The sequence below is a fragment of the Malaclemys terrapin genome, chromosome 6, assembly GCF_027887155.1.
Source record: "Malaclemys terrapin pileata isolate rMalTer1 chromosome 6, rMalTer1.hap1, whole genome shotgun sequence".
Lineage (NCBI taxonomy): Eukaryota > Metazoa > Chordata > Testudines > Emydidae > Malaclemys > Malaclemys terrapin.
This window is the reverse complement of record NC_071510.1, coordinates 63,446,770-63,474,084: the sequence shown is the minus strand read 5'-3', so window position 1 is coordinate 63,474,084 and position 27,315 is coordinate 63,446,770. Positions and strand designations below refer to the sequence as shown.

At 45.8% G+C, this 27,315-nt stretch overlaps 1 protein-coding gene across 2 annotated transcripts in view; it reads right to left on the bottom strand.

Moving 5' to 3' along the window:
- The window catches only part of MCC (MCC regulator of WNT signaling pathway), a 340,541-nt gene that overhangs the window by 238,937 nt on the left and 74,289 nt on the right, over positions 1 to 27,315 (bottom strand). For both annotated transcript variants that reach the window (XM_054032915.1, XM_054032914.1), the window contains exon 3: positions 19,990 to 20,201. In XM_054032915.1, coding sequence (XP_053888890.1) covers positions 19,990 to 20,201 — 212 coding nt within the window. The remainder of the gene's footprint in view (positions 1 to 19,989; positions 20,202 to 27,315) is intronic.

Sequence of the window (27,315 nt, the reverse complement as noted above, 5' to 3'; positions counted from 1 at the left end):
CTAGTGGAAGCATTCTGCAATCCTTGGAGTTGATTCCCCAGGGCTGATAGCATGAGGAGCAGAAGTCTCAGCCCCTGGACAGCAGAAGCCCTCTGGCCAATTTAGCTGAGGCACTGCTGTACTCCTATGGAAGCCCTGTTTAGTGCTCCTGGGCCAGGAGGATGATGGCAGGCACAAAACTGGGGACTTGAAGGGTCAGCAAGGGTGGCTGTTCCATTATGATGGAGCTATTGAAAGCACTGAAAAAGCATTCTAGGAGTCTAGCTTCCCATGAGAACATCGAGCTTTTCATTTTATTCCTGGAATACCCATGCCCAGGGCAGCCACAGCATGCGGCTTTATTAATTTATTTAAGTGCATTAGGGTTTACCTAGGCTAAACATTAGCAACTGCAAAGGTGCTGGGGCAAGCAGTTTGTGCTCTGAGATCAAACAGAAGAATCTGGCTTTGTAAACAGGGGCTGCTTCAAATATCTAGGGGGCAGTTACTCCTGGTGGAATTCTGCACCACTGCGCATACACAGAATTAATGTCCCCCACAGATTTCTTTGCTTCTCCACAGAAGAATGACTGACAGGGAAGCAAAGGCCAAACTACAAGAGCAGTCACACACACCTCCCCAGCAGCGTGGACATGTTGTTTTGGGCACCTGGAGCAGCTGGCTGAAAGGTAAATCATTGTGGTGGGGGAGGGATTTACTGGGGACACCCTGGACAGTGGCTCCTACACCGGGCTCATCTGCTAGTCCCGGCTAGGCAGAGGAGAACAGGACTTCCTCTTCCTCTGCAAGGAGCAGCTGGGGCCAGAAACCTCCTGAAACCTCCCCCAGCTGCAGGAAGCTCCACAGTTCCCCTCTCACCCCCCACTTCCTGCTCCCTCGTCCGCCCAAACCCCGTGCATCCACACACCCCCATGCCCAGACCCCCCCCCAACCCTCAACCCCCTGCACCCAGAATCTCCTCACCAAGCCTTCCACAGCCGAACCCTCATCCCACCGAGTCTCACCACTGCACCTGAACCCGCCGAGCCCAACCCCTCCACACCCGGACTCCCCTGCATCTGGACCCATGCTGAGCCCTTCCCACCTATGTCCAGACCTCCACTCCTGTACACAGACGAGCCCCGCTGAGCCCCCCCACGCGAACCCCCACCCTGACGAATCCTACCCTCCCTGCACCCAGACCCTCCCGATGAGCCCCCCAGCACCTGGACCCCCTTGCCAAGCCCCATTCCCCCACACTCAGACCTCCCCTGCTGAGCCTCAACCACCTTCACCTGAACCCCATGCAGAGACCTATTGTCCCTGCACCCAGAACCCACCCAACGAGCATCTGTGCATACTGATCCCCCTGCACCCAAACCCCCCACTGAGCTTGCCCCACCCAGAACCCTCTCACCCCACAGCTGGATCCCCCCCACACTTGGATCCTGGCCAGGCTGAGCCTGCCTGCCCACACTTGGTGCACCTGAGGGGCAGGACTCCGGATGTTTGAGGCAGGCCCAGCCCTTTCCTTCTGCTGTGTCAGGGTTGAGTGCAGACTCACCACCAAGTCCTTGTCCCGGGGGGCCAAAAGGGGAGACAGCAGGGTCATCTCTTGCCTCCATGCAGCCAGTAGCCTGTGCTCCCCACTGCCATGCAGGAGCCTCCACATTTATTTATTGACCAATAAAATGTGCAGAATTTTAAAATATTGTGTGCAAAAAAATTAATTTTTTGGTGCAGAATTCCCTCAGGAGTAGAAAATATCAAACTGTGCTCATAGAAGCCCCTGCTGCTACAACTGTTCTGTAATCTTTTTTTGGCAGGCTGGAAACCAGCAGGTTAACACTGCTACAAGGGCCTTGTCCTGGGCCTCAGGCTCAGCTTACCACCACCGTATTATGCACAACATCAATACAAAATTCTATTTAACTGTCTGGGTTGGCTTAGTCTATGAAGCCAATTGCCCTTGATTTTAGTTGACTGGGGAAAAAAAAGGGGGGTGGTGGAAAAAATAGATCTGAAAGTCTGGATATGAGCCAGCACTGTCCTAACTAGGACAAAAAGAAGGAGATGTGTGAAACACTGTTTCTAAACAGCGCAGGACATGGGGGGAGGGAGGGGAGCGGGAAAGGGGGAGGAATCCTTTTTAATTAATTAAATTAGAAGGCTTGAAACTGTTCCCCAAAACTTCACAATCTATTTTTATTTACACACACATTTGGGCACAGGACACATGGCTGTAGCACCTGGCCCCCTATACCATTTTCAATACATAATTGCCACCATCTGCAAAGGATGGTCAAAACCCACCATTTTGCTGCATGGAGGCTACATGACTTGCCTATAAGGGAAATCATCTCATTGCCACATAAAAGATCCAATTAAAAGCCTCTAGTAAGAGCATTTATTAAAAGGCTGCCTGAACAAACGTGCCTTGTTCTGTGCTCGAAGCTCGCCACTTGGGGCTCTGATCCACCACAGAGGGAGAGAGTGTGTTTTAAATATAACATAAATACAGTATCAAAAATAGTAAAAGGGGGCTTTGATGTAGTAATCTACTATTGAAGCAAAAATGGCATCAATCTGCTACAGAAGCAAGCTTTCATAAAAGTTTAATATTTTCCTCTTGCTCATCTATATTTCTGTCATGATCCAATAAGTTCAAGAGACAGAAACACTACATTTCACATAACACAGATGAGTCCTGGCACATCTAATCTACCATCTCCACTTTTAATTTATATGAGAAAAATGAATGACTGAGCAGTGCTAGAGGGATATAAAAGCCAGGGTCATATAAACACAATGCATAATCCTATTACACCTGATGCCCAGCTCTGAACAAATAAACTCCATTACATATGCTGGCTTGGAATCAAAGACTGCAAAACCAAACGGCTTCCCCCATCCCCAAACAAACATGCAAACGTCTGTCAAACAAAACAACATTCAGCCACTTTCAGACAAGCCAAGCTTGCTAAATCTATATTCCTATAATCAATTTCCATTTCAATAGAATCACTTTCTAATTATTAACCTGATAGTATTGAAATGATGGTAGGATGGAAGTGAACGAGGAAATGAGTGTCATCTCAAGCTGAGGTATTTTATAGAAGCAGGCTTCATTGTCCAGACTGCTAGGTTCTTCTTCAGCAGTAAGTTGCCCTATTTAGATGAGTTTCACTGGCAGAAATCATTAGGCTGCATTTTTGAATACTAGCCTGTAACGGCATAAGATAGACATTGGGATTGTGTGCATATAAGACAGAAGACGACAGACTAGTGGGCAGAAAACTGGTGGCGCAAGGATCTGTAACTACTAGAGCACATGCCATTCCAGGACTAGGACCAGAATCCTATATACCTTAGTCCCAACATTCCTCAGCTGTCTACCAAATAGCTGTGAAAACCTCTGGCAAAATGTGTCTCCTCCCTCTAGTGCCCCCAGAGGAAGGGGGATGGGCCATGTGCTGGATGCTGAGGGTATCAGGGGAAAGCCAAGCCCAGCTCTCACCCACTCCTGAAGAGGCTGCCTGCTCTTGGGATTCCTAGCGCACTGTCTGCTGCTGCAGCAGCAACAATGGTGTAGGCCTAGCCTTACATTAATAATAATAAGAATACCGAGTGTGATGGGCCTGAAGGGACTAATGAGCCCATAGGTACAATCAGCCTTGCCCCACTACACCTGTCATGGCTGGTAGGCGGAGGCAAAAGAGAAAAAGGACAGCTCACGCATGGCTGACTTGGAGAGGGAGTAGACTTCTTGAGCTAGCCCTATGAAGGAAGGCAGCTGGAGCCAGAGCCTAATTAGAGACTATCTTGAAGCTGTCTGGCAGGAAGGATCAGCTAAGGCTGGAGCCTAACTAGAGACTCCTACAGGTCAGAGCCTCTTTGGGGCAGGCAGACCTGGTGTAAACCTTTTAGTTCCTCAACTATTCTGGATCCCCTCTGTGTCGGGTCCTGAAGAAGAGTCAGTGAGAGAAGAGACTGTGAGAAAGGCCTAGTTGTAGACCAGGGGTCTCAAACACGTGGCGGCCCGCAGGGTTCTTTCGTGCGGCCCGCCAAGCTCCCCCCGCCCCTCTGCCTACCCTGTGGCGCTGCAAGTGTCACACCTCTCCCTGAAGCGGCTGGAACTGTCCCTGCAGCCCCAGGCGGCGGCCGGGGGGGAGGAAATGGAGGGCTCCATGCTCTCGCTTCCGGGAACGGGGAACAGCGGCCAATGGGAGCTTTGGGGGAGGTACCTGGAGGAGCAAGATCAGCACATGGCGCCGTTCACACCCCCACCCCACCCCGGACTCCGGCTGCTTCCTGGAGCGGAGCGGACTGGAGCGGGGCCAGGGCAGGCAGGCAGGCAGCTTGCCCTGGCCACGGTGCGTGGTGCTGCCACCCAGGAGCCGCTCTAGGTAAGCAGCGCCGGGCCGAAGCCTGCACCCCAACTCCCTGCCCTGAGCCTCCTGCCATACCCTGCACCCCAACCCCCTGCTGCACCCCGATTCCCTGCCCTGAGCCCCTGCCATACCCTGCACACCTCCTGCACCTCAACTCCCTGCCCTGAGCCCCCAATCACACCCCTCCTGTACCCCCTGGGGGCAGGACTTCGGGGAGGGGGTTGGAATGGGGGCAGGAAGGGGCGGGAAGAAGCGGGGCCTCATGGAAGGGGTGGAGTGGGGGCGGGGCTGGGGGGCAGCAAGGGGTGGGTGTCAGTGATGCGGCCCTCGGGACAATGCACTAGTCCTCATGCGGCCCTCGTGGTCATTTGAGTTTGAGACCCCTGTTGTAGACCATGATTGGAAGCAGCCCAGGCATACAGCAGAGGCTCTGAATGAACAAATCTTATCTTTTTCCATACAGGGTCGCTGAGCTGGAACCCAGCGGAGAGGCTGGGCCTGGCTTCCCCTACCAGCCCACAAAAGTTAGGGATACAAAGACACCAGAACCAAGGGCTGACAGGCCCAAAAGCCTTAAATTGGGCTGAACTTCCAGCATGATGCTGTCTGTCCAGTGGCATGTTGGACTAGGGGTTTCCTTGGAAGGGATAGGACTAAAAGTGACCTGGATGGAGGGTTAAGTCTCAGGAAGAGGCAGACCACTGCAGGGCCAGAGCAGGGCACACCAAAGGACAAGGAGAGCCACTATGCCATGCCCAACCAGCAAGGGGTGACTGATGGATGAATCGCATGCGTACAGTAGCTATTTTATAATGCTCTCAGAGCACTTTACAAAGAAGGTCAGTATCACTGTCCCCGTGTTACAAATGAATATTTACATTACAGTGTTCATGTTCAGTTATTGTTTCGGAATGCTACCGAAATTTTGCTGACAGTGCAACTCAGCACAGAAACGGCAGTTTTCAACATCTCTCAGCCCGGACAGAATTTCATTAGAGAAAGAAAAGAATTCTCTGGCCCTGGTCTTACACCTGCTGCATAGAACTGAGTTGTTATGTATTCTCTAAAAAAGGCTGCAAGAATCATTTACAATGCCAAGTGTTAGACAGTTTAACTACAGGAGTTGCTACCAGCTCCTTCTACAGTACCCAGAGATTTTACAACTGGTTATCTGCTGGTCTTCTCCTCTTTGATAGGTGTACAGAAGCCACAAGGTTTGCTCCCCCATTTTTGTGCTCACAAACCTGGCAAGCACAATTTTTTCCATCTTCAAATAAAGGAATCTTGGCTTTTAGAACATTTAATCCATTAGACAAAACACACGCACACACAAATATATGGGGTCAAATTTTTTAAAGGTGCTCCAAGCCCTGTACAATTTGTGTACAAATGCTGTCTGGATGCTCAGATCGTACACACAGACATGCACAGACAAAATTAGAAGCCATGTTTGAAAACCTGGCCCACCATACATGCGGTTTACTATTTGCCGCTATAAACAACAGGGCAAGGAATCCTATGTGTCACAAAGAAAAACAAATTCCGAACAAGAATCAAGAAGCAATTTTTCCACACCGATGAAGAGTCCATGAGGCAAGATTTCTGAGACAAAAGCAACAGAGTTATGCAAGAAACAAGTTAGATGCCATCCTAGGGAAAAATGGAAGTACTAAAAAGTGAGAATCTTGATGGACCCAACAAGCTTTACTCATTGCCAATATTTCTATTTCTGTACAAATGATTTATTTAGCCCTTAATAAAATACAACACTATTCTAAGGATGATGAGGAGAAGTATCAATTAACATATTATGAACAAAATTCCACATTGGAAAACATGGTTTCTACAATGATGCATTATAAAGATGTTCAAAACTAAAATACTTTTTGTTTGTAGCTAAAATACAGGAATGAAAACATTATAGTCATAAAAACATGAAAACTAAAGTGAAGATTTCAGAGGTGGCATAAAATGCACGTAGTCTATTTCACTATTACTGCAGGTAGCTTTTTGGTGTTAAACCAGCCACACAGTTACTCATACCATTAAAGAATTCTTCCCTCAGACTTTCTTAATACTTTTTCTCTCAATTCATTTTTTCCCTGAACACAGTATGTACCAAGTTACACATAAAGCAAACAGCAGCCTTAATTTACTATTTTTAACCACCAAAAAATAAAAAAAGAAACAATGCGTCAAATGTATAGCTTCTATAAGAGAATACAAGTTCACTGAAGTTAATGGCACTGGCATCCGCTCACAGTAGCCCTGAATTTGGCGTTGTGTGTTAATTCACAAGCCACATGCTACAGGACTAACAGTCTTTAGTCACTACAAAACACATTTTCCCCAGATAATTACATTTCCCTCTTGGACAACAGGCTAGAGTGTTCTGTATTTTTAGGAGTCAATTTGTAAAGCTACTTACATCGAATATATAGATATATATTAGTTTCCAGAGACATTCTTCTGTAATTTTATAGGGGACAAATCAGCGTTATCTTCTTTACCTAAATGTTTGAATACTACAGTAATGGGTGATGATACAGTAACCATCTTAAGTGCTCTTTTGGGGGCCCAGTTTCATAGGACAGACTATGGCATTCAATTGTTCATTGATTAGATATGGAGAGGTAGGAAAGACTATTATAATAAATTACATAAGCATGCCCCCTATCAGTCATTTGGAGAACTAAATCAGCCATATATGCTGGGTGTCTTACAATGATAGGGAAAAGGGAGATGGGAAGTAGGTAGAGAAACAGTACATTTTTGAGTATGGTAGACTCTCATGGTGCAGAGGGAAAAACAGATGGGTCATATCCAGCACTTTACTTCCAATATAGCATATGATGTGTGAGTAAAAACCCAAGACCGAGAAGGCCTGCAGTGCACTGTTTTAAAGTAATAAAGAAGTTCTGCAATATTAAGATCTTGCAGATTTTATACTATAGCCCCGTTTTCTATATTAAAAGCAATACTCACTGTAAGTGTTGAACATTCATTACTTAATTTATAGTTATATATATGCCATAGTAGGCAAATGGTTACCCATTATTCAGTGTAAAGAGGCCATTAATGCTGTTTTGGGCAGCCAGCCAGAACCCACTGCATTGCAGTCTAAAATAAATTAAATCCTCAGTGATAATCTTGAATTTGTTATTATGTAGATAATCTATTTATATACGTGGAACACACTACAATGAGCAATTACAATCTGGATTTGATAAAGGGGCACGTTTTCAAGGTGGGAAAGGAAAAATCCACTTATGACTTAGCCCTGGTCTACACAACGAGTTGAAGTCAAATTTAGCAGCATTAGATCGATTTAACCCTGCACCCATCCACACAACAAAGCCATTTTTGTCAACTTAAAGGGCTCTTAAAATCAATTTCAGTACTCCTCCCCGACGAGGGGATTAGCACTGAAATTGACCTTGCTGGGTCGAATTTGGGGTAGTATGGACGCAATTCGACGGTATTGGCCTCCAGGAGCTATCCCAGAGTGCTCCATTGTGACTGCTCTGGACAGCACTCTCAACTCAGATGCACTGGCCAGGTAGACAGGAAAAGCCCCGCGAACTTTTGAATTTCATTTCCTATTTGGCCAGCGTGGCGAGCTCATCAGCACTGGTGACCAAGCAGAGCTCATCAGCACAGGTGAGCATGGAATCCCAGAATCGCAAAAGAGCTCCAGCATGGACCAAACGGGAGGTACTGGATCTGATCGCTGTATGAGGAGACGAAGCCGTGCTATCCAAACTCCATTCCAAAAGACGAAATGCCGGAATATTTGAAAAAAAATCTCCAAGGGCATGAAGGATAGAGGTTATAACAGGGACGCGCAGCAGTGCCGCGTGAAACTTAAGGAGCTCAGGCAATCCTACCAAAGAACCAGAGACACAAACGGCCACTCTGGGTCAGAGCCCCAGACATGCCGCTTTTATGATGAGCTGCATGCCATTCTAGGGGGTGCCCCTACAACTACCCCGCCCCTGTGCTTCCCTCCTCCCCCACCCCTCCCGGGTTACCTTGGCAGTTATCCTCCCCCATCTGTGTGACGAATTAATAAAGAATGCATGAATTCGAAACAACAATTACTTTATTGCCTCCGCAAGCGGAGATCAAAGGGGAGAGCGGTTGGCTTACAGGGAAGCAGAGGGGACGGGTTTTCATCAAGGAGAAACAAACAGGAGAAACATTCATGAAACTGTTTTTCCAAGCTTCTCTGATGCACAGCGCGCCCTGCTGCGCTCTTCTAACCGCCCTGGTGTCTGGCTGCGCGTAATCAGCGGCCAGGCGATTTGCCTCAGCCTCCCACCCCACCATAAATGTCTCCCCCTTACTCTCACAAATATTGTGGAGCACACAGCAAGCAGTAATAACGATGGAAATATTGGTTTCGCTGAGGTCTAACCGAGTCAGTAAACTGCACCACGCGCATTTAAACGTCCAAAGGCACATTCTACCACCATTATGCACTTGCTCAGCCTACAGTTGAACTGCTCCTTACTATTGTCCAGGCTTCATGAGCCATGGGAGCAAGGGGTAGGCTGCGGTAGGTGCGACCACGTGGTGCTGTCGACTGGGAGAGCAGCCTGAGACAGAAACCTCCAGCTGGCATGATATTCCAGGCAGGACTGAATCTCCATTAGACGAAACTTAAAAAAGAGAATGACCTGGAGTCATTCTTATTTTTGTCCAGGCACCCCCGACCAACCTCACCAAGGCTGGCCAGGATCTCCCATGTCTGCCCAGGCACCCCTGACCAACCTAACCGAGGTCGGCCAGGAGCTCCCACGGGACAATGACGATGGTTAGCAGTCGTATTGTGCTGCCTGCCATTCACAAGGCAAGGCAAGGGGATGCTGCTGCATAGCACTGCAGTACCGTGTCTGCCAGCAGCACCCAGGAGACATATGGTGACAGTGAGCTGCGCGGGCTCCATGCTTGCCGTGATATGTCGTCTGCACGGTTAACCCAGGAAAAAAGGCGAGAAATGATTTTTTGCCGTTGCTTTCATGGTGGCGGGGGGTCTATTGTGTGGGTCTAAGAAGAGAATATCACACAAAGTGCATCTTTTAGAAGGGTGTATGCTATAATACTTCCTAAGAAGTTACTATTTTACCAGTCAAAAAGCAAACCAAGTTCTTATCTGTTGGCTTCTGTAAACTGTAAAACCCAACTTTTCTCTGTAGTGTTCAGCTATTGCTCTGGCTGGGAGATCTCCAAAGAATGCTGTATAAAGTGATGCTGGTTATTCAATAGATAGTACACTCCTCTCTGAGGTAGTAAAGAACTAAATACCCCTGTATGGAGTCAGGCAATACTGTATGTTGGAGTTGTTGTCTTTGAGATCAGATGTAAACACAGGGTCCTGATTGCAAGTGGTCATGAAATATACCAGTGTGCTTTTTGGAGTGATCAGTATGAAGTTCTGGTGCCCATGTTAACCTCTAACTCCGGTAACTACATCCTAGCTACCTAAATTTCTCCATCAGATGTTTAATAGAAAAATACATTTTTAATTTCCTCTCCTAATCTGTTGTTAGTGTTCTTGTTAAACAGTTGCAATTTCACCACAGAGGTGGATGTATTTTAGTGGCAGCTGGAGTGCACCTAAGTTTAAAGCTTTTGGGTCAGTTTGTAATACATCTGAAGAGCCTTTGGGAAGGGAAAACACCATGTAAAATAGATCACGACTTTAGGTAGTGTCTGTTTACCTGTGAGGGTAAAAGGGTCACTGGTCATCACCAGCTTAGAAAGCGGACAGTTTAAAAATGCATTTATAGGCCAAATTTTCAAAATGTAGTCTGTGTACACGTGCTTTTTGAACATTGACATTTGTGTGCACATGATAGAATACAGAAATAGAGTATTATCCAAATGAGTTTTGTGTGTGTAAATTCTATCATTCTTCTCATAAATGTACTCTACAGTCTTATCGATTATGCATGAGATGAGAGAGGTGAAAAAAGTGAGCACATAGGTGTTTGTGGCCAAAAAGTGCATATATGTGCATACCAAGATGCTATCTTTGAAAATAAGACCCTATATAGAAACACATGAAATTTACTTAAAATAATGCATCATTTAGTCTTATTCCATGGTACTCACTTGTGGAGGGAAATATGGTAAAGAGGATCACATTGATCCAAATCCCATTGCTTCATCTCAAGCTCTAGAATTCCAGTGAAAAGGCTGCATATCATATCTGTTGCCATGTGTGGTTTGGAGAGGAAGAGGCACGGACACTCAACTCCTAGCACCTCTGTTAGTTGTACCAGGAAGGAGAAACTGAAGGAGAACCAAGACTGTTTGGATCCCCATAAATAGCTTCTTGAAGAGGGAGCACAGGTGGCTGCACATAAATCAATTAGCTTTTTCACTAGTCAAGTATGAATACACACACTTGTAACCATGGTCTGACTCTGATGCTTAAAATGAAATGAAATATATACACCAAATTCCTGACAAAGCTGGAATCTTTTGTTATCTGCAAAGAGGAAATGTATATTCTTTACACCCAAGTACAGTTTAAAAAACTTGCCAATTATTAGATTTAGGACATATATAATGGCTTCTGTATACAACATTTATAGCAGTATTTAACCCATTGGCATTAGCAGGTACATCAACAGTAAAGGGTGATGGTGTCAACCAAAAGATCAATATGTTAGACAGAAATTTTAGCAACCAGGTGAAGAGGGTCAAGAAAAGTGTGCTGTCAATATTAGACCTAGTGATGGAACAGGGGGAAAATGCCACAAGATTTGTCCCTATAAAATTACAGAAGAGTGTCTCTGGAAACAAAGAGCTAAATATGAAGGTGTTAATAAATCAAGGCAAAACAGATAAAGACACATATTCTGGAGCGAGTAGTCAGTAACTGTTGTTGGATATAAGACTGTTTAATCAAATCATTCCCTGTGAGTGACCAGAATAATCTGCCTCTAACTAAAGGATTGTCCTCACCTTACATACAGACAATTTCCACTTAGAAAAAATGATGCATTCTTTAAAGAAATTAAAACTCCATAACTCTAACAATAGGCTCAAGTTGTTTGCTGAGATACTTTTACACACTGGGATAAATCAATTTCCACTGCACCCAGGGACAAAAGTAACAGAGATAAATAAGAGACAGGGTGCTGCACAACAGCATATCTTCACAAAGCTCTGCAAAGTTGTATATTCACATGGTTTTTAAAATGTATATGGATTTTTCTACTTTGTAGAAACAGTTAAAATTTGGGCAAAGGACTGCTGCCCGTTTAGCTTTTACATCACTGAAAACCTTTGTTTCAATGTTGTGAAGGACATGGGGTTGCTCTGAATTAATTTAGGAATGCTATGTATGCCATATGAGCGTCCAATAGCCGGAAGGGACATTTTCTGTCTGAGGAATTTACTCAAAAGGCGCTGTTAGGAAAAATAAGCAGGATATAAAATAATGACTAGAGATAAGACTCCCATGGGGGGAGGGGGGATGAACATTTCAAGGTCTTTAAGAGAACAATGACTGGGCTATTAAGTTGGAAGAGCCTACCTGTCTTGGCTCCAGCAAAATTACAAGACTTGTCTTGCCAAGGCTGGGAACCTAAGATTAAAAAAACACTAAACAGTTAAAAAGTCACTGAGAGGAGGGGAGGGGCAATAGTGAGGAGATATACAGGGGAATAGGCTGACACAGAGAGCCTCTTCAGAAGCAGTCTCAACTTAGAAGTTGAGCCTACCTGGCTAACATCAGGGGGGTTCTAGGCAGATATGCCTGCATACAGATTGATTCTTTCAAAATCCTTGTTCTTTTTGATGTATGCAGTGTTCCTACTGTTAAGAATAAACAATATCTTGTTTTGAAAAGGCCATACGGTCACTCTGTATATACCATAGGTCAGAGTTCCCAAAGGGCAGAACTGCAGGATTTGAACCTAAGCTGGGCCTGTTGAAGTAATCACGGTTGGCACACAAGGGTCTGTAATCCAGGTCCTTACCTAAAAGTGGGAGAATTGTATGTTTTTACACTGAGAGAAGGGTGAAAACTTGAGGCTTGTCACCCATATGGGTACACTCAGAGAGACCTAGAGATGGGACAGAAGTGAAACTAGCCCTGCACAACCGTTATAAACGCAATGATGTAAAACAAATTTCTGGAGAGAGACTGTATGGGTGTGGGAAGTGGGAGTGCACGTAAGGAATAAATGACAAGAAGCTACTTCTGTCTCTATACAGAGTTAGGGCTTGTCTAAGAAGCAAACTGGGGTGTGAATCTACAGTGCAACAGCCTGCCACACGTGGATCCTGCTGTTGCGCACTAAATCCTTAGCGCACACTGACCTCCTCCCGTTTCAAATATGGGTAGGTGAAAACACACTAGAGAACTTTTAGCATGCAACAGCACAGTCCACGAGGAACCTAAGGTGTGGTCTACACTAAAAATTAAGTCCGCATAACTACATCACTCAGGGATGTGAAAAATCCACAGCCATAAGCAGTGTAGTTAAGCTGGCCTTAGTCAGAAAACTTCTGTCAACCTAGCTACCGCCTCTCAGGGAAATGTATTACCTACACTGATGGGTTTACCCCTCCTGCAGCTGTAGGTAGTGTCTACACTGAAGTGCTACAGCCGCTTTAGCATTTTTAATATAGTCAAGCTCTTAGTGCCTTGCAGGCTAGTGCGAGGTAGATTTACAACCTAGCTTGCCATGCATTAAGTGTTTGTTCAGACAAGCTCTTAGTTTAGATTACATTATACCCATCACTTCAGCTTTCTTGACAGTATTCAGACTAGTATAAAAGGATGGAAATAAAACCACTACACACAAAAAGCAGCGATTCTCATCTTTCTCGATTTTAACAAAATGTAAGTAAAATTTTTCATACAACATAGTGATATTAATGTTCAGCAGAAGCCAAAATGGAGGCATTATTGTCTTCATCTCCGTATAAACGAGAGACTGTTTATTATGCTATCGTTTGAAGTACCAGGGAAAAAACATTTAGAAGCAGAGGCATAACATGATATACATTAAACAGATCAGATGGCTTCCATACCAATAAAAATAGATTTCAGAGTAGCAGCTGTGTTAGTCTGTATCCGCAAAAAGAAGAACAGGAGTACTTGTGGCACCTTAGAGACTAACAAATTTATTAGAGCATCCGAAGAAGTGGGCTGTAGTCCACGAAAGCTTATGCTCTAATAAATTTGTTAGTCTCTAAGGTGCCACAAGTACTCCTGTTCTTCTTTTAATAAAAATAGAGAAATTTAACATGAATGTGAACACACAAACAGGAACCAGTTGCATATTATATATACTTTAAAAAAGAGTACTATAATATCTAGGGATTTTTAATTTTATTCTAGTCTTATTTCAGTTATTGGGATTTTGGGGTTGTATGTAGTTTAGGGTTACCATACGTCCGGATTTTCCCGGACATGTCCGGCTTTTGGGGGCTCAAATCCCCGTCCGGGGGGAAATCCCCAAAAGCCGGGCATGTCCGGGAAAATCAGGAGAGATCGGTGGTGCTCGGCCGGGGCCGGCGCCGGTGCGGGGCCGGGGGCATGGTGCCGGGCCGGGAACCAGTGGGGCAGTGCCGGGCCAGGGTCACAGTGCCGGGCCGGGCGGGGAGCCGGGGAGCCGAGCCCGCGGGGCGGGGAGCCAGGGAGCCGGGCGGGGAGCCGGGAAGCCGAGCCCGCAGGGAGCCGAGCCTGCGGGGAGCCGGGAAGCCGAGCCCGCAGGGTGGGGAGCCGGGGAGCCGGGAGCGGGGCGGTGAGCCGGGGAGCCGAGCCCGCGGGGCGGTGAGCCGGGGAGCCGGGCAGCCGAGCCCGCGGGGCGGGGAGCCAGGAGCCGGGCCGGGAGCCGAGCCCGCGGGGCGGTGAGCCGGGGAGCCGAGCCCGCGGGGCGGGGAGCCGAGCCCGCGGGGCGGGGAGCCGGGGAGCCGAGCCCGCGGGGAGCCGGGGAGCCGAGCCCGTGGGGCGGGGAGCCGGGGAGCCGGGCGGGGAGCCTGGGAGCCGAGCCCGCGGGGCGGGGAGCCGGGAGCCAAGCCCGCGGGGCGGGGAGCCGGGGAGCCGAGCCCGCGGGGCGGGGAGCCGGGGAGCCGAGCCCGCGGGGCGGGGAGCCGGGGAGCCGGGCGGGGAGCCGGGGAGCCGAGCCTGCGGGGAGCCGGGAAGCCGGGAGCGGGGCGGGGGAGCCGGGGAGCCGAGCCCGCGGGGCGGTGGGGCGGGGAGCCGAGCCCGCGGGGCGGGGAGCCAGGAGCCGGGCCGGGAGCCGAGCCCGCGGGGCGGTGAGCCGGGGAGCGGGGTGGGGAGCTGAGCCCGCGGGGCGGGGAGCCGGGGAGCCGGGCGGGGAGCCGGGGAGCCGAGCCCGCGGGGCGGTGAGCCGGGGAGCCGAGCCCGCGGGGCGGTGAGCCGGGGAGCCGGGCGGGGAGCCGAGCCCGCGGGGCGGGGAGCCGGGAGCCGAGCCCGCAGGGCGGTGAGCCGGGGAGCCGGGAGCCCGCGGGGCGGGGAGCCGAGCCCGCGGGGCGGGGAGCCGAGCCCGCGGGGCGGGGAGCCGGGGAGCCGGGCCGGGAGCCCGCGGGGCGGGGAGCCGGGGAGCCGAGCCCGCGGGGCGGGGAGCCGGGGAGCCGAGCCCGCGGGGCGGGGAGCTGGGGAGCCGGGCGGGGAGCCGGGGAGCCGAGCCCGTGGGGCGGGGAGCTGGGGGGGCGGGGAGCCGAGCCCGCGGGGCGGGGAGCCGGGGGGGTGCGCCGGGCCGCTGGGGGCCGGCAGTGCTGGGCGGGCCGGGGGTGGTCGGCCGGGGCCGGCACCCCAGGGCCCGAGCCGACCCAGGCTGGAAACGCCGGGGGGGCCAGCCTGGGCCGCGCCTCCTCCCCCCACACCGCCCCTTACCTGCTACAGGCTTCCCGCGAATCAAATATTCGCGGGAAGCAGGGGAGGGGGCGGAGACTTTGGGGAGGGGGAGGGGTTGTGGGCGGGGCTGGGGGCGGGGCCGGGGACTGTGGAGTGTCCTCCATTTGGAGGCACAAAATATGGTAACCCTAATGTAGTTAGTTTTCTATTTGTCAAGACAAGGCAAGAGCACTACCATTTTATATTCTGGGGCAACACCTGTTCCTCCAAATCCTCAAGCACACAGGAGGTCACTACCCTGTAGTATTATCTCAGACTGACAAGACTGGTCACTGCCAAGCTACCATCATTCAGCAAGCTGGAAATCAGCCAGAAGGTATAAGGAGAGCAGTTTAGCAGACACCCACCTTCAAACCTGAACACAATCACCTACATTGTCCATCAGAGCCCACAGGTTCTAAGACCAAAACTATCACGTCCAATACTGGCACAACAACGCAACGCTCCCAAACTAAACAAAGAATTATACCAGCCACTCTTATAACAACACGACTGGGGTAGAGGGTGTGTGTGTGGGGGGGAATCAGCTGGCTCCTCAAACGCTATGTTTAAGTATCTAGTAGCATATACTGTACATTTTTCAAAGTGATTCATAGATTCTAGAACTGGAAGGGACCTCGAGAGGTCATCGAGTTCAGTCCCCTGCCCTCATGGCAGGACCAAAATCAGAACTGGAGATTGGAAGCTCTGCTCTTTCCAGACTCCTAACATTTAACCACTATCATTCAACAGCTATGGAATTCATATAATCGACTGGGCATGTGTATATTGTTAATGATCTTCTTTCAAACTCTCAAATTTGCAATGGATAACGGCAATAGCCATCAGAATGTGTGGAGACTTTAAGCATAGTTTCTGATGATTTGTTTTGAGAGGCAAGTAACAAATATTTAGTTTTTGTTTGTAGCTTTTCTTTTAATAACTGCAGAGTTTTATTTTGCTGGTGGGAAGGCTGATTCCAGGAACCGCACCTGCTCATGATCAGATGGGGGAGAGGGAAATATGTAGAATGCACAATGTTAGTGAGTTGACACTACTCACAAAAATAAACAAAAACTATAGTATGCTAAAAAATTAGCTTAATGGAAATAAGCTCTGTGACATTACATTCCATATTCCTTATGAAAATATGCTTATGATCAGAATATGACATAACTGAGATGTACTTTATGCAAGATGGCTCATGTAAGATATCATTGGAAAGGTTATGATTTACTGAACATAATTATCCAATTTGTATGCCTGTATCATTTCTGTATTTGAAGTTAGGAATATTAGCTATGTGTCTGTATTTCAAATGTGTTACTTTGGATGTCACCCCAACCAGCGCTTCAGATACAACAATGGAAAAGCCAGACAGGGCTAATGGGCCATCAGCAGAGACAATGGATTGTGAAAGAACTTAGTCTTCCTCTGGACCCTGGAGACAGTTAATAAAATTTGTTTTGTTTATAATACAGACGCTCCCTGAGTTACGTAAACCCGACGTACGCAAATCCGAGCTTATGGAAAAAGTTCCGTAAGCTAGAAATAGGAGGGTTTTATTTTTTATTTTTATTTTTTTGCGTAACGGTCAGAGATACATTTCCGACTTGCACAATATTCGAGTTACGCAAGGCGTTCCGGAACCCTTGCGTTAGTCAGGGAGCATCTTTATAACCCAGTTTCTGTAATTTCTAACGGGGTGGGGAGGGGTAGAGAAAGCTATGCATACCTTCCTCCACATTGAGGGAGGAGGAAAATTTCATAAAAACTTTGGGTTTGTACCCCTTAAAAGTTGTGAGTGAGCACCAGAGTGCTGGAGCAAGTCCCTTAAGCTGAGTCTTCCCAGAGTTGATCTGCAGTTGGGTGTGGCCCTGCCTGTGTGCTTGGCTGGAAGAGGCTTGTGAGCCTAACCCAGCAAGGCCAGGTAAAGGGGGCCCATGCTGGCAGAACAGGTAGACTTCAGTGGTATCTCAGGATACATGAGGATACAGGTGACTTCCTATGGGGCATAACCCGTCACAAGTTCCACTGGAAAACAGATAGGCAGATATTTTCTCTATATAGTAAGAATACTGGGATATATTATTTGTTTACTCATTTTTCTTTAAGGCATAGTTGAACTATGTTAATAAAAGACGAATGATGCAAAACTGACTCTATAGGGTGTTAGGGAGATACAAACCAAACTTTAAAACAGTGCATAAAATTATTGTGTGGGTGTTTGTGACACTCTGTACCCCAAGGCAACACCCTGGCACCCCCACATTTACCATGGTGATATAATTATGATTAAGGCTAAGATTTAGTCATGTGTATTTTTAGTAAAAGTCATGGACAGGTCATGGGCAATAAACAAAAATTCATGGCTCTGTGACCTGTCCATGACTTGTACTATATACCACTGACTAAATCATGGGTGCTCTGGGGGGCCCCGGGGGTGCAGCTGCTGCTCTGGAGGGGGGACTCTGGGTCACCCTGGTGCTCAGGGTGGAAGGGAGGCCCGGGAACACCTCCCGAGCTGCTTGGGGCCCTGAGGTCAGTTGCACCGGCCAGCTGCAGAAATCAGAGGTCCCGGAAAGTCACAGACTCGTGACCTCCGTGACAGACTCGCAGCCTTAATTATGATGCATCTTGTACAAAATATGACAAGTGCGGTGTCAATGGAAAAGTTATGGTTTGCTGCATATGATTATCCTATTTGTATGCATGTATCATTTTTGTATCTGAAACTGTTAATATTGGCTATGTACCTGTATTTCAAATGTGTTTGCTCCTGTGGTAACTCCCACAAGGTAGTTTATATCCAGTCTAGCCAGCACATTGTGAATGAACTATTGAAGTTGATGGCCCAGTAACGAACACAATGGGCCATGGAAGAAGCTTATCCCCACTTGATGGACTGTCCTGTAGACGTTCTAGCCAGAATATGGGGAATAGCCCCTGCTATGACTCATCGAAGCATGCAAGGCATGTGACCAGCTCATGTGGCACTGAATTCAATCCTGTGCCTGTACTTTTCCGCTAACTGCGCTGGGGGCTTTGTTTGGGACAATGAAGTTCCCTTCACATGCCAGAAGCTATAAAAGGGGGAAGTGACATCATCACTTAGCCTCACTCCCCCCACAACTCAACACCTGGAAACACCTCAGGAACAAAGACTTGGACTGGGGAGGTGGTCCCAGACTGGAAAGGATTTTTGTTTGAAGTGTAAAGGGAAATCTGCTCAGAGACCAGATCTGCTGCATTGTCCTCTCCACATTGAGGGAGGGCTGGACTGGGTAAATAATTTACGCTGGTCAGGCTTCTGACTAGGGCAAGATGGTACAGCTCTGGGGTCCTAGGCTGGGGAGAGTTGGCTAGAGTCTCTCTATTGTTGGTTCATGAGTGGATGGCAAAAGCATTCATGTAACAGAGCTGAGTGTGTCCCTGCCTGTGAATATTTGTGTGAGTGCAGGACCTGAAGGGGTTTGCAGCTTGTCACATTATCACAGTGTGAGAGGAAGCTCAGGTTGGTAAGACAGAGGTCACAGCGGTACCCAAATTCCAGGTTGAACCCCAGAGAACCCATCACAGTGTTGTGTTGATTTTATCCATATCAGTTGAATAAATTTCCATTTTCTTCTGAGTGCCCACCCCTCAACACCCAGTAAGCATTAACTAACAGGATCTGTTTCACCAGTACAAAGCTAGTTACTGTCACAAGCAGCCATTCTAAAATGGGTTCCTCAACTTTTCTCCAATGCCTTTAGTTTGGGCCTTTTGGTTCTCCAACTAAAAGTCTGAGTCCTTGCTCCCTCTTTTCAGTTTAGCAGCATCAACCTTTGACCACCAAAAATGAGCTACAAAATGGCTATAAATTTATAGCACACCCGATCTAACCTAACGCACTTACCTAGAGTATGTCTACACTGCAATTAAAAACTTGTAGCTAGCCTGTGACAGCTGCCTTGAGTTTGCAGGGCTCGGGCTAAGGGGCGCTGGTGTAGACATTTGGCTCAGGATGGAGTCCGGGCTCTAGGACCCTGCAAGGGTCCCAAGGTCAGCTGGTACAGGCCAGTCGCTGGTGTCTAATTGCAGTGGAGATGTGCCCTTAAAAACCTGAATCCAATCCATAATTGAAAAAAAAAAAAAAAAAAAAAAAAAAAAAAAAAAAAAAAAAAAACCACTCACTTAAACACATCAGATTTTTACTGCAGAGAATAATGTGGTATGTTTACCTGAAAATACTTTTACTATGAGGCTTGCCTATGAGAACAGTAAAACACAGTGCTATACAAAGAGTTCCAAACAGAAATCTTAGCAAATAAAGTGGAAAATCCTGAAATATAAGGGGTAAGTGTGTTCCTGCATGACACTAACTGACTTAATGAGCAGAAAGATGTTTACTTGCACAGTCTGCCACTGTGCTACCAATTTATTTTCCATAAGTAAATGTTTTCACAAGCTGGCTATGTTTTATAATTAAATCTGTATAAGTTAAAAACTTCAGCTAAATGCCTTATGGAGTCCACCAAATTCTTTTTTGCTGAAAGCAAGTCCTCAGTTATACGAGTCATTTCTAAATACTTCTCATTATTTGCAAAGCTGAAAATTTTATGACTTTGTGGTAAATGAAAATTACAGCAGCTTGATAGTTCCCTCATGGACCATGACTCAAAAGTTTAATATATTCGAGCTGGGGGGGAAAAAACCCTGAAGAGCTTTACAGTGAAGATAAAGTGTACTTACAGTGTTGGCAAGCTCTAAATAGCTTCCTCCAACTGAGTTGCTAAGACTGGAGGCCTGAGTTAGCAGTTTCTGCAGAGCAGCTTGTTGACCTATACTGCTGCCTCCATACTCCAAGAGCTTCTGTAGGGTAGAATGGCACTGCAGGTCAGGACTCTGAAGGTCTCTTGCACCAGAATCATATTCCCAGCTTTCTCTAGCACCTGATAAGGCACCTGAAATGTAGAAACAGAAAAGAGATCCAACTGTAATCCCATAGCAAATTTACAGGGACCAACATGCCCTCCACCCCCTAAAAATATCTAGTGTAGCAAAAATTAGAGTGTTTATGGGACACAGTATTGATTTTCAAGACACAGGAGTCAAAGATAAAAGCAGTTTTTCATACAATATTTAGAAATATTACCTACATCTGTAAATAACAGGGAAAATACTATTTATTAGTATGACTGCAGAAATAAATCCAAGTGCACATCATCAGGAGAGAGAGACTATCCAGTGATAAGTTTATCACATACCTGTGCAATTTATCATACATCTATGACAGGTATTCCCTCCCCTAGCCATCTTCTAGACTTTATTTTAACATTCCAACCCTGAGACTTTTTAAAAACCAACATAAGAATCACCATATTGGATCAGACAGATTACCCAAATTGCCTAGTATCCTGTCTTCAACCAGTGCCCAGCACCAGCTGCTTCAGAGGAAAGTGCAAGAACCCTTGCATTATCCTACTTCTGCCTAATCTGCCAACCACATTGGGTGTCCTCCTAATCCCTTATAGTTAGAGACTAGTTTAACCCCAAAACTTGAGGTTTAATACCTCTTCCAAAATTTGTTAGCATTAATTATTATAACTCTGGGTATTCTTGTCATCCAGATAAATATCCAAACCCCTTTGAATCTTGCTATGTTTTTAGTCTCAATGACTTCAAGTTCCACAGTTTAATTATGTGTTTGAAAAAATATTTCCTTTTATTGGTTTTGAATTCTCCACCTTTTAATTTAATTGAATGTCCCCTTTTTCTTGTGTGACAAGAAGGGCCAAACGGAAATTCCTGATCTATCTTCTGTAATATAGGCAGAATTGGTGGCAACACATATAGTTACAGTTGCCTAACAACTTCCATTATAAAACCCTCTTTTCAGTGGCTTATAACTTTGTGAGAAGGTGGGAATGGGCAACAGGGGATGGATCACTTGATGATTACTTGTTCTGTTCATTCCCTCTGAATCACCTGGCATTGGCCAATGTCGGAAGACAGGATACTGGGCTAGACTTTTGGTCTGACCCAGTATGGCCATTCTTATGTTCTTAAACTGTTTGGGCTTAAACTTTTCCACAATGGGTATTTGCCTCAGACTGAATATTTTTTGTAAATTACAGATGAAACAGTTTAGCCATTTCTGATGATTACAGAAAAAATACATTGTTTGGCCAATTTTAAAAAAAAATTAAAAAACAGTTTCATTTAGAAGCTCTAGAGCCTCCATGCTTTGAGCAGAAACTTGAAATTTATTACCTGGTGTCCCTGCTCAAACCTGGCCAAGTTATAAACTTCTGTAAAATCTCAGTTCGCACATTCAGTAGAGGTTTGTTAGAGTTTGACAGCTAAATTCCCAAGATTCCATACCCACTACACTGCAGTACATCTGCACTGAGCATGCTCCAACCCCAAACAGGTCCCAGCTTGACAACCAAACTGCAAATATTCTATTTCTACAGAGTGACTGACCATGCTTCCGCCCAGGACTCCAGGGCCTTAACAGGTATTTTCCTCCTATTTGGGGCCACTGTTATGCCAGAAGAGAGCAGGGAGTGCTCTCATTGCTCCCCCTGGTTACTTATTGAATTCTCAGTTTGAATACCGTACGGCAAATAAGGTCTGGGACCACACAATGAATGATAAAGATAAAATCTACTAGTGAATAACTGCCCATTCAGTGAGCACCATCCTTCCTGTGCGCTGAATGTGGCAGGGGAGTTGTGGGGAAAACGGTGAAGCAGAATCTCAGCCAATGAACCCATGACAATTTACACCAGCTGAGGATCTGCACCCAGAATGTGAGGCAGGTAATTAAAGACGCACAAGGGAACTAAATTCAAGTTGCACAGGCAACCTCATTGTTTGCATTTCCTAGCTTCTGAGTGCCTGATTTTGCAACCTTAATAATGTACTTTTAACCATTTTTAATGTAATCTAATATACTTTCATATTGTCCCCATGTATTCATCTTCTTTCCAAGATAAACAATGGTAATCTTTTCAAGCTCTCTTGAATCATTTCTCTAATCATTTTAGTCACCTTTTACTAACCCTCCTCTAGTTCTGTAATGTCCTTTTCAAGATGGGGTGACCAGTACTGTGCAGAGCATTCTATATGTGGCTGCTCCACTGATTTATTTAATGGTATTATAATAATTGCTATATTATTATCCAACCCATTCCATGTGTATTCCAGCTTCTTGTTTTGAGGTAAATAGAAAGGAGCGTAAACACTGACAAATTAAGTGTAAAAATGTAATAAGAAAAGCCAAAAAGGAGTTTGAAGAACAGCTAGCCAAAAGCTCAAAAGGTAATAACAAAATGTTTTTTAAGTAAATCAGAAGCAGGAAGCCTGCTAAACAACCAGTGGGGCCCCTGGACAATCGAGATACAAAAGGAGCACTTTAAGACGATAAAGTCATTGCGAAGAAACTAAATGAATTCTTTGCTTCAATCTTCACGGCTGAGGATGTTAGGGAGATTCCCAAAAGTGAGCCGGCTTTTGCAGGTGACAAATCTGAGGAATTGTCACAGATTGAGGTGTCACTAGAGGAGGTTTTGGAATTAATTGATAAACTTAACAGTAACAAGTCACCGGGACTAGATGGCATTCACCCAAGAGTTCTGAAAGAACTCAAATGTGAAATTGCATAACTACTAACTATGGTTTGTAACCTGTCCTTTAAATCGGCTTCTGTACCCAATGACTGGAAGATAGCTAATATAAAGCCAATATTTAAAAAGGGCTCTAGAGGTGATCCCGGCAATTACAGACTGGTAAGTCTAACGTCAGTACCCCGCAAATTAGTTGAAACAACCATAAAGAATAAAATTGTCAGACACAGAGAAAAACAAATTGTTGGGCAAAAGTCAACATGGTTTCTGTAAAGGGAAATCATGTCTTACTAATCTATTAGAGTTCTTCGATGGGGTCAACAAACATGTGGACAAGTGGGATCCAGTGGATATAGTGTACTTAGATTTCCAGAAAGCCTTTGACAAGGTCCCTCACCAAAGACTCTTACGTAAATTAAGTTGTCATGGGATAAGAGGGAAGATCCTTTCATGGATCGAGAACTGGTTAAAAAGACAGGGAACAAAGGGTAGGAATAAATGGTAAATTTTCAGAATGGAGAGGGGTAACTAGTGGTGTTCCCCAAGGGTCAGTCCTAGGACCAATCCTATTCAATTTATTCATAAATGATCTAGAGAAAGGGGTAAAAAGTGAGATGGCAAAGTTTACAGATGATACTAAACTGCTCAAGATAGTTAAGACCAAAGCAGACTGTGAAGAACTTCAAAAAGATCTCACAAAACTAAGTGATTGGGCAACAAAATGGCAAATGAAATTTAATGTGGATAAATGTAAAATAATGCACTTTGGGAAAAATAACCCCAACTTTACATACAATATGATGGGGGCTAATTTAGCTACAACTAATCAGGAAAAAGATCTTGGAGTCATCGTGGATAGTTCTCTGAAGACGTCCACACAATGTGCAGCGGTGGTCAAAAAAGCAAAAAGGATGTTAGGAATAATTAAAAAGGGGATAGAGAATAAGACAGAGAATGTCTTATTGCCCTTATATAAATCCATGGTACGCCCACATCTTGAATACTGCGTACAGATGTGGTCTCCTCATCTCAGGCCTTGGCTACACTGCAGCTGTACAGCGCTGTGAGGTAAACCTGTCTTCGTACAGCTGAGTAGGGAAAGCGCTGCAGTCTGTCCACACTGACAGCACAGTGGCGTGGCCACACTTGCAACATTTGCAGCTGTGTTGGGAGCGGTGCATTATGGGCAACTATTCTGGTATTCATGTGACTGCAATGTGCTTTTCAAAACGGGGGAGTGGAGGGGGGCTGGAGTGCGACAGGGAGTGTGGGGGGAGAGAGAGTGCTTTCTGGAGCGTGTCAGCACTCTATTTTGCAAGTTCCAAACTCCCGGCCCCCTGCTCATTCATTCACTCTCTCAAAGCAAACAGCAAACTGTGTGCTTTTTCTCTGTGGTACAAGCTTTGAAATCAGCACTTCCGCATTCCTGCAGCCGGTCACAACAATGGAGAGGATTGGCCACTTGACAAGGTGATCAGGACAGTGCTGCAGGTTGATTCCTGGTACACACTCACAGGGGAGAGTCGTAGCCACTCCACTGTATCTCTTATGCTTCTCGGGGAGGTGGAGTACCTGCAATGGTGTAGCCAGGGAGATACAGCGCTGCAAGTGCCCTGCCAGTGTGGATGGGGAGTGAGTTATAGCACTGGGGGAGGCTTTACAGTGCTGTAACTTGCAAGTGTAGCCGAGGCCTCAGAAAAGATATACTGGCATTAGAAAAGGTTCAGAAAAGAGCAACTAAAATGATTAGGGGTTTGGAACGGGTCCCATATGAGGCAAGATTAAAGAGGCTAGGACTTTTCAGCCTGGAAAAGAGGAGACTAAGGGGGATATGATAGAGGTATATAAAATCATGAGTGATGTGGAGAAAGTGAATAAGGAAAAATTGTTTACTTGTTCCCATAATACAAGAACTAAGGGCCACCAAATGAAATTAATGGGCAGCAGGTTTAAAACAAATAAAAGGAAGTTCTTCTTCACGCAGTTCACAGTCAACCTGTGGAACTCCTTACCTGAGGAGGTTGTGAAGGTTAGGACTATAACAGGGTTTAAAAGAGAACTGGATAAATTCATGGAGGTTAAGTCCATTAATGGCTATTAGCCAGGATGGGTAAGGAATGGTGTCCCTAGCCTCTGTTTGTCAGAGGGTGGAGATGGATGGCAGGAGAGAGATCACTTGATCATTACCTGTTAGGTTCACTCCCTCTGGGGCACCTGGCATTGGCCACTGTCGGTAGACAGGATACTGGGCTGGATGGGCCTTTGGTCTGACCCAGTACGGCCATTCTTATGTTCTTATGTTCTGCCCATAGCTACATCTTGAGTCCAAGTCTTCTTGAGGTATCCGCAATGATTCCCAAGTCTTTTCCCTTAAATTATCCAGTTAATTTAGAACCCTCACATGCAGGAAGATGTGTAAAATGTCTTATAGATCTATAGTTGATCAAGTATGAAAGCAGTGGGTCAAACCTGAACGTGAATCAAGGTGGAGTAACGATACTAAAACCTATAATGTGCATAGTACAGCTCTTTCACAGTCCATTGTCTCTGCTGATGGCCCATTAGCCCTGTCTGGCTTTTCCATTGTTGTATCTGAAGCGCTGGTTGGGGTGACACCCAAAGTAACACATTTGAAATACAGACACATAGCTAATATTCCTAACTTCAGATACAGAAATGATACAGGCATACAAATTGGATAATTATGTTCAGTAAATCATAACCTTTCCAATGATATCTTACATGAGCCATCTTGCATAAAGTACATCTCAGTTATGTCATATCCCTATCATAAGCATATTTTCATAAGAAATATGGAATATAATGTCACAGAGCTTATTTCCATTAAGCTAATTTTTTAGCATACTATAGTTTTGTTTATTTTTGTGAGTAGTGTCAACTCACTTGGTCCTAGAACTGACCCTTGGGGAACACCACTAGTTACCCCTCTCCATTCTGAAAATTTACCATTCTACATATTGCCCTCTCCCCCATCTGATCATGAGCAGGTGCGGTTCCTGGAATCAGCCTTCCCACCAGCAAAATAAAACTCTGCAGTTATTAAAAGAAAAGCCACAAACAAAAACTAAATATTTGTTACTTGCCTCTCAAAACAAATCATCAGAAACTATGCTTAAAGTCTCCACACATTCTGATGGCTATTGCCGTTATCCATTGCAAATTTGAGAGTTTGAAAGAAGATCATTAACAATATACACATGCCCAGTCGATTATATGAATTCCATAGCTGTTGAATGATAGTGGTTAAATGTTAGGAGTCTGGAAAGAGCAGAGCTTCCAATCTCCAGTTCTGATTTTGGTCCTGCCATGAGGGCAGGGGACTGAACTCGATGACCTCTCGAGGTCCCTTCCAGTTCTAGAATCTATGAATCTTTATTAAAATTGAAGGTGGCTGCAGCTGCTGCATTTAATAAAAATTAAGTACATCCATCTGGCTCCTAGCAAGCTGCCAATGTAGCCCCTCAGGTAGGCAAAGGCATGGTCCCCACTAACCCCCCACTTCGGACTAAGGTACGCAAATTCAGCTACGTTAATAACGTAGCTGAATTCGAAGTACCTTAGTCCGAACTTACCGCAGGTCCAGACGCGGCAGGGAGGCTCCCCCGTCGATGCCGTGTACTCCTCTCGCCGAGCTGGAGTACCGGTGTCGACGGCGGGCACTTCCGGGATCGATCCGGGATCGATCCATCGCGTCTAAACCAGACACGATAAATCGATCCCAGAACATCGATTGCCTGCCGCCGGACCCTCTGGTAAGCGTAGACGTACCTATAGTAGATGAAACAGTTCATTGCTATAGTAGATGAAACAGTTCATTGGTATGGATAAGGTCTTTGACCTCTTATTTCTTTTCAAACACAAACCAGAAATAATTTTATGAGTGCTAGAACAAATAACTTCACATCAGACACAAGTTTTCATTCAAATAAGATAGCCAGATAGATGTGTATAGAACATCACAGGTTTTGGATAATACATTTTTACTAGATTATTTTGCTCTTTTTGTAGAAGCATTCTACCCTACACTTAAATTCTGACTAGAATTCCATAATCAACTAGACCATGGTCTGTCTCTAAATAAATCCTGGTCTAAAAACCACTAGCATTGTTACTATAACAATTTTGCAGCTAAATGATGCTGACAGACTAGAGAACTCTCCAGTGAACACAGATTGAAAAGTAATTCATCTGAGAAAGTGAGTTGATTAGATTAATGTAGGAATAAACTGGCATAAAGTCAGGAAGCAACAGAGAGTGGTAGTCTTATTCTACAGTTCAGAGTTTTTTGCTTATGTATTAAATCAAATGTTACCGGATAAAGCTACCACTCTTAAAAAGGGGCATATCTTCATCCACAGGTGCTCAGTACTTGCTGAGTGCATACACAAAAACTGATTCCAGTGGGAGTATCAGGCAATCCCAGGCA